Source organism: Nicotiana tomentosiformis, chromosome 8 (genome assembly GCF_000390325.3).
Source record: "Nicotiana tomentosiformis chromosome 8, ASM39032v3, whole genome shotgun sequence".
In the NCBI taxonomy this organism is placed as follows: Eukaryota; Viridiplantae; Streptophyta; class Magnoliopsida; order Solanales; family Solanaceae; genus Nicotiana; species Nicotiana tomentosiformis.
This window is the reverse complement of record NC_090819.1, coordinates 122378965-122385767: the sequence shown is the minus strand read 5'-3', so window position 1 is coordinate 122385767 and position 6803 is coordinate 122378965. Positions and strand designations below refer to the sequence as shown.

At 33.8% G+C, this 6803-nt stretch overlaps 1 protein-coding gene across 1 annotated transcript; it reads right to left on the bottom strand.

Annotated features, from left to right (window-relative positions):
- Positions 1–222: 222 nt before the first annotated feature.
- LOC104114565 (autophagy-related protein 8f-like) lies at positions 223–4961 on the bottom strand. The gene is made up of 6 exons (XM_009625045.4): positions 4824–4961; positions 4455–4495; positions 4284–4339; positions 2461–2513; positions 650–768; positions 223–548 (listed from the first exon to the last, which is right to left on the bottom strand). Exons 2-6 carry the CDS (start codon positions 4489–4491, stop codon positions 445–447), a joined length of 369 nt encoding a protein of 122 aa, XP_009623340.1. The 5' UTR covers positions 4492–4495; positions 4824–4961; the 3' UTR covers positions 223–444.
- Between the last annotated feature and the right edge of the window lie 1842 nt (positions 4962–6803).

The window sequence follows — 6803 nt, the reverse complement described above, 5'->3', positions numbered from 1 at the left end:
AAATATCCTCCTAGTATGTACTGAAAACTTCTGGATGTGAATATACATTTGCTGCTGCAAAAGAAGCTAAACAATGAGCCCTTTTCCCCTTCTCTTTCTCCCTTATGGCAATAGTAACTACAAATACTTGCAGAATATTGAAATAAGAAAGTGAATCAAGAATGATTTAGGGACTTTGAGTCGTCCCTTATGCAGTAACTGAATTGGACACTAACACAGTCATTAAAGTGATTGAATTCAACTGATTATTAACATCATATGCCAGAAGATTGCGACATTTGTTTTTCTGAACTATACGCAAGTATATGCTATACATAATTATTTCCAATAAAACCTTTGATAAGATCAAAGAAGCGAAAGAGGATATTAGCAGGATAGAGAAGTGACACAGGACAATAAACAAGGGAACTGTAAGCAAATCAACGAACGTTACTAGCGTGAAAGCTACAGCTCGTTCAGGTCCCCGAATGTGTTTTCTCCACTGTAAGTAACATAAAGGAAACCATCTTCATCCTTCTTCTCGTCATAGATTGCAGACATGATTGCCCCTGCAAAACCAAACAGTTTGCTCACTTCATTGTAGAAGAGACTATTATTCCCAGTTGCTATGGCAACTTCTAAAAGCCAGATATTAGTGAGTAGGAAATACCTGTTGGCGGTAGGACATTGTCAATAAATATGAATATTGCCTTTTCTGCACTCAATTTGATTCTCTTGCGAATGACATAGACAAATTGCCCAACTGTCAAGTCAGCTGGCACGAGATACCTGTAGTTTTGCGAATTAGAGAACATGAATGAAGTTTTTGCTGGAGTTCAAAAACCAGATCTTAACAGAGTATCTGTTCCTTTGGTAATAAAGATAGTTGTGTCAACAGCAATGATGAGATGATGAAAACAAAGCTACTGGAGATCTGAACCACTGGAAAATGGAAATCGAACAAAGCTACTTCAACACCAGGCTAATGGTGGTAAAAGTTATCCGAGACGGTCATGGTTTCAAATTTTAGAACGACAACTTCAAGTGCTTATAAATGGGTTCTAAATTAAATACTTGTACATACTTAATGAATTTCTTAATACGAATATAATGTCTGAGCATAAGCTATTGGGTTAGGCCAAACCCGTAGCTGGGCTTCTAGCTCCACCCCTGAAGGTTATCATGGTGTCATGCTGGCAGGAAATTATTAGGGGTGACGTTCGGTACTTCGGTGCGGTTTTTAAGAACTACAATTCGGTATTTCGGTATTCGGTATTTTAATTGTGCATACCAAATACCGTACCAAAATAGTTCAGTACGGTTTGATATTTCTTGTTTGGTTCGGTACGGTTTCGGTACGGTTCGGTAGCCAACCAAACTAAACTGATCTAATTTTCGGCAAAACTGTTCATAAGGTAATTCTGGATTTCTAGCTAATAATTCTAGCAAAACTGTTTTTATTGCATAATTTTGGATTCTTATTTTCTAGCTAATAGTTTTTGTGTCCCCACATCCGATAAAGGGAAATTAAAATGTTACATAGAGGGCCTAAACGAGATACATAGTTTTACTATGTCTTGGTCAAATTGTTGTGCAGTGATCCTTTGCAAGTATGAAAAATTCCACAAAAACAAAAATTACACGATAAATAACTACAAAATGATGAATAACCGCATAAGGAAAGATTAACTAGTAACCAAACAAGAAAAAACAAATACATATCATAAGCTTTAATATGTGTTTACTAAGTTGATCCACCTGATGCATAGCTGGACTAAAGGGAATTCTGAAACCTAGGGTCCTATGTTAGGTTGGGCTAAATCTTACCGGTCTACTTGCTAGGAGTAACAAGTTCGAATTGGGCTGAGAAGTGATAACTTGGGCTGGGCAGTAGGAAGGCTTACTTAAATAATTTGGTATTTCGGTATTTCGGTATATACCGAAGTATTGAAAGTTCAATACCGAGAACCGTACCGAAATACCGAACTTTTGAAAAACTTATACCGAAGAACCGAATTAATTCGGTCCGGTCCGGTTTTTCGGTTTTTCGGATTTTATGCTCACCCCTAAGAAGAACAGATTTACAAGAGAAGAAAAAAGGGTTAATCAAGTTAGTAGTAGATGTTTGTAAATTCGTAAATTCGTTTTCAACATACAAGAGATGACGATATTATTTTTTTTCAGCCTACAAGAGATGACAATATTCATCTCAACATATAACATGAATGCCACCAATTATCACCTAAATTCAGATAGCAAAAGTAGATGTTTGGAATAAGGCAGCTGGAAGGATGATCGAGTTATGGAAAAGGTTAATTGCCAATCTGGAGGGAAGAAAACAACTAAAAAGGGACACAAGACATAAAGGAATAAAGGATAAACATTTTCCAGAGGTAAGAGTTTTCTCCCTTCGTCGTAGCAAAACCTAGCATAGATGTAAGTAACAAGGAAAGGTTTACTTGCAGCTTGATCGGTGCTTACTTTTTCTTGTCGATGTTGGGAATATCACTTTTTTCAGCCTTTTCAACTATCACCTGCATATTACATAAATAATGTGAAAAAGAAGCATTGCAAAATTCTGGATGATTGGAAAATATACCAAACAAAACAAATACTAAGCAGTAACTCTTGCGTTCCAATTGGACACCACTGTCGTTGAATACATGTCCAGTTTGAGTTCAAACAAGTCTCAACTATGATAATCATATAGTCAGCACATAATACCAAATCAAACAACTAATAAGCAGCAATTCTTGAGTTACAATTAGACGCTACCCTCCTTGGCCTGATGTCCAGTTTGATTTGAGACAATTGTCAACTATGGAATAATAAGGTATTCTGCAGTGAACAAACTACTGTCCAATGAGGATTCACATATCCGATCGCAACTTGCTTGGGATAAAGGCGTAGTTCCAGTTGTTGGTGGTGTTCTTTGATCCACCAGAAAACATTAATATGTAATTTTACACATGACAATCTACACTGATCAGAATCTACACCATTCTCTTAGGTGTCAGCAAGTGATTGACAGTCTTGCTCTATTAACTTTGGATGTGACTTAGTTTCAAGGTTGTTCATCAATATTTAAACCGCATAATAGTCCATGTCAGGTCAAATCTACATACTTTTGACATTAAAACTTTTACTACACAAACATACTACTTCAACAGTTCGACTTTTGCGATTCTTTCATCTCTTATTTAAGTTCAGGTCTTGCTGAACGGTCAACTGTACCTAGTATCATTTGTTCTTCCTTCAAATCGTTGAAAAACACATCCAACTACTCATCTCCAGGAAGATACCTTTACCAAATTCACCTCTAAAACATTTCATATCCGTTTCAGTACACAAGAAAGCCTCTTAGGTCTTTTAGTTACAACTCTGAGAGACAGAGGTTGGACTTTGGTATAAGAAAAGCAAACTAAAATTCTTAGTTGTCGACTTGACAAGAATGAAAACGCCAGTGATAGTGGAGTGTTCTGGAACAAGAAGTCTAGCAAAAACAAGACTGATGTAGGTACCAAGGAGACATTTTTACAAGAATGTGTTACCTCTATTGTTTTTTATCAAACTCAAAGGCTATGTCTCAGTGCCTTCAATAATTTCAGGGTGTATTATCCTTTTTTATTGTGCATTCAAGCCTCAAATTCATATGGGAACATACATTGCCAATAAAACGGAAACACTCCCATATTCTTCAAGAACTTTCTCATACTCTTCCCTATCACCGCACAAGTACACCAATCGTGCTTTCTTATCTAATGAGATTGTAGTTCTCTGTCTCTAGATATAGAACGTGCAGTTCTATGGCAATTTTGGTTTGGCAGTGAAACAAGGAAATGTCAATATTAATCACATCATACAATCCTTTCTCCATTGTATAAGTCACTATTGTTTGGAAACATTAAATAACAGAGAACTGCTCATGAGAGGCAAGAAGAAAGTGATGAATTTCGAGAACTCCACTATATAACTTGCAAATTTGTTTTAAAGAATAATCTCTATCATGCATTCTTAACACTAGACAACTTAGCATTTAGCCATGTCAATGACTCGAAAAGCAACTACAACAACAATTACGCCTCAGTCCCAAGCAAGTACGAATCGGCTATATGAATCCTCACTGCGCATCTCAATCTCATCTACTTCTTCCCAGATCAATATTACACAAAATAAAATAAATAAAGAGTACTAAAAGTTATGTGATGATGTCCATGAAATTATAAAGTCACATTACTATATTCACATTGAAACAAGCAGCTACCACAGAAAAATAATACAGCAACATAAGACTCAATTCTCACCGGAATCCTATCTGAGTATTTTTCCCTAATCCTAGCAGCCTCGGCGCGCCTCTTCTCTGAACATTCAAAACAACAGCGTCAAAAAAAAAAAAAACTAACACCCACAATTCTTTTTCACAACAAAAGAACATAACACAGCAAAATTTACAAAAATAAAAACCGAAAACGAACCAAGATCATGCTCCTGCTTGAATGAGCTCTTAACCATTTTCCTGAATCAAAACAATAAAAGAAGCAAAATTATTGCCTTAATTAACATATTATCCACTACCAAATAACCCAATGTTTTTACAAAACAAACAGCTATTACTTTAAAGTAATCATCTTTTGACCTAAACTGATACAAAACCAAAGTAACTTTAATTCTACTGCTTCTAAAACAACCTCATCAAGAAAATATTCAGCAAAAAACTATCAGAAAATAAAACAAATATAACCCAATTTGATAAAGCGAGAATCTTGAACTACTAATAGCAAAATAAACATCAAAATTCAGAAAACGAAAAGTATAATAACGATCAGAAGGAGTAAAGAACTAACCTTTTTGTAAAAGAATGATCGTCAATTGAGAGAAAAAAGATAAACAATGAAGGTTGAGTAAATGATGACTTTGCTTTTGCTTTGTTTTAGGACTCTATACTATGTTTAAATAATCATTATCCAAAATTGTTTTATTTTAGTTTTCACGGCACTGTTGGGAAATATTCCTGTGTAAGTGCTCTCACGTAGTAGACGTGGGCTTCAAAGAAAAAGCAAAAAAGCTTAATTAAATTGGACATTATTTCCTCTTTTTTTAATTATTTTCACGAGGTATCCCAATTAATACGAATTTTTGTCAATTAAGTTTTTTTTTTATTTCTAAGGTTTTGATATCTAATTATCCATTCTCAAATCAAAGTAACCTTGGGAGTTGGAGGTAATTTCAAATAATACAAAAATTTACACGTCTAAATGCAAGCTATGCAAGAGTTCTTTTGTGATTTATTATTTAATTCTTAAATGAAATTTTAGCGTAGCCTCATGTGTTATCTAACTTTGATGATTTTTGCCTTCAAAAAGAACTTTGCTGATTCCTCCCCCCTCCCCCCCCCCCTCCTCCCCCCAAACCAAATCTAACTTTTATGATTAACTAATGTTTATCTATTGTTTCAAATTTAGGAAGAATCTTATAGCCTATTTAACCAAGGTTCTAAAATCAGTTTGTTTTAAAAAAAACTTTAAACAAAATAATTTTGATAAAAAGTAGTTTGTGTTGGAATAATCAATTTGAAAAGCTTTTGAGCAGTAATTAGTGTTTGGCCAAAATTTTAAAAAACTACTTCTAAGTGTATTTTCTCAAAAGTGTTTTCAAAAAAGTATTTTCGAAAATAAGTTTTTTTTTTTTCTGTTTCTCAAATATTGCTTCTGTTTCTACTCAAATATACTTTTTTCTTCTACAAGCTTGGTCAAATACCTCAACTTTAAAAATTAAAAAAAAAACACTTCTTATGAGGAAAAATATTTTTAGCATCGAAAAAACTTTGGTCAAAAAGCTATTAACCAAAGATCTATTAAAACATAGTTATGCAATGGCCTTAATTCTTGCTTAGGGAATTTTCAAGATAAAAAACTAGAGAGTTTAATAATAAAGCTTTTAATACAAGGACCACTATTGAAACGTGTGTAAACACACACAAAAAGACGTGTCCTATATAGAACAAAGAGGATATACCTTTAGAATCCTCCGAGTGTACTGCTTTCTTTGTCTTCTATCCTCTTCGCCGTTTGGGAATGTGAAAGTTTTGGATTACTACAATGAAAAATAAAATATTCGTATGTATTTTATGACATTTATAATTTAACTATTAATTAAGGTATATTCAAATAAAGATTGTGATAAGTTAGTTTTTGATCCACGCATCTGATTCAGGTAAATGTTTTCCTTACTTGAACTGCTCCAACTTTATGAACTATCAATTTAACTAGGAAATCTCTTATATCAACTGCCTATGCTAAATTGGCTAAAATCATAACAGTTAAGTTTTATGAAATGCATAATGTAACTCAATTAACATAAAATATTAGATGCTATTTCTTTTTTAAAAAAAATAGTTAACCATCCACGCTCATGGGCAAAAAAAAGATTAGCAAAACAAGTCCACGAGAACAAAATTTAATTTTCTAATCTATTCCTTCAATTAGCATGATCTTGTACTTTATCTTCTTAACCATTTTACGCGTTAAATGGCATCTTAATTATTAATAATATATTAAATAGAACATTAATTTCAGTAGTAAGAATTTGACAATGTAACTGGACTTACACTTGCTTCTCCGGGCTTACTAAAGTTTTAGCTTAGCCCAATAATTACCCACCTCCCGCAGTAGAAATGAGGGAGAAATGCAAATTAGCCACTAATTAGAGATTTTTTACTCTTTAGCCACTGTTTAAAATATATTTACTTTTTAGCCGGTGCTTAATAAGCTTTTACCTGACCGGACGAAAATACCCATGTGCTAGACATGGGTGATGTGTAAATA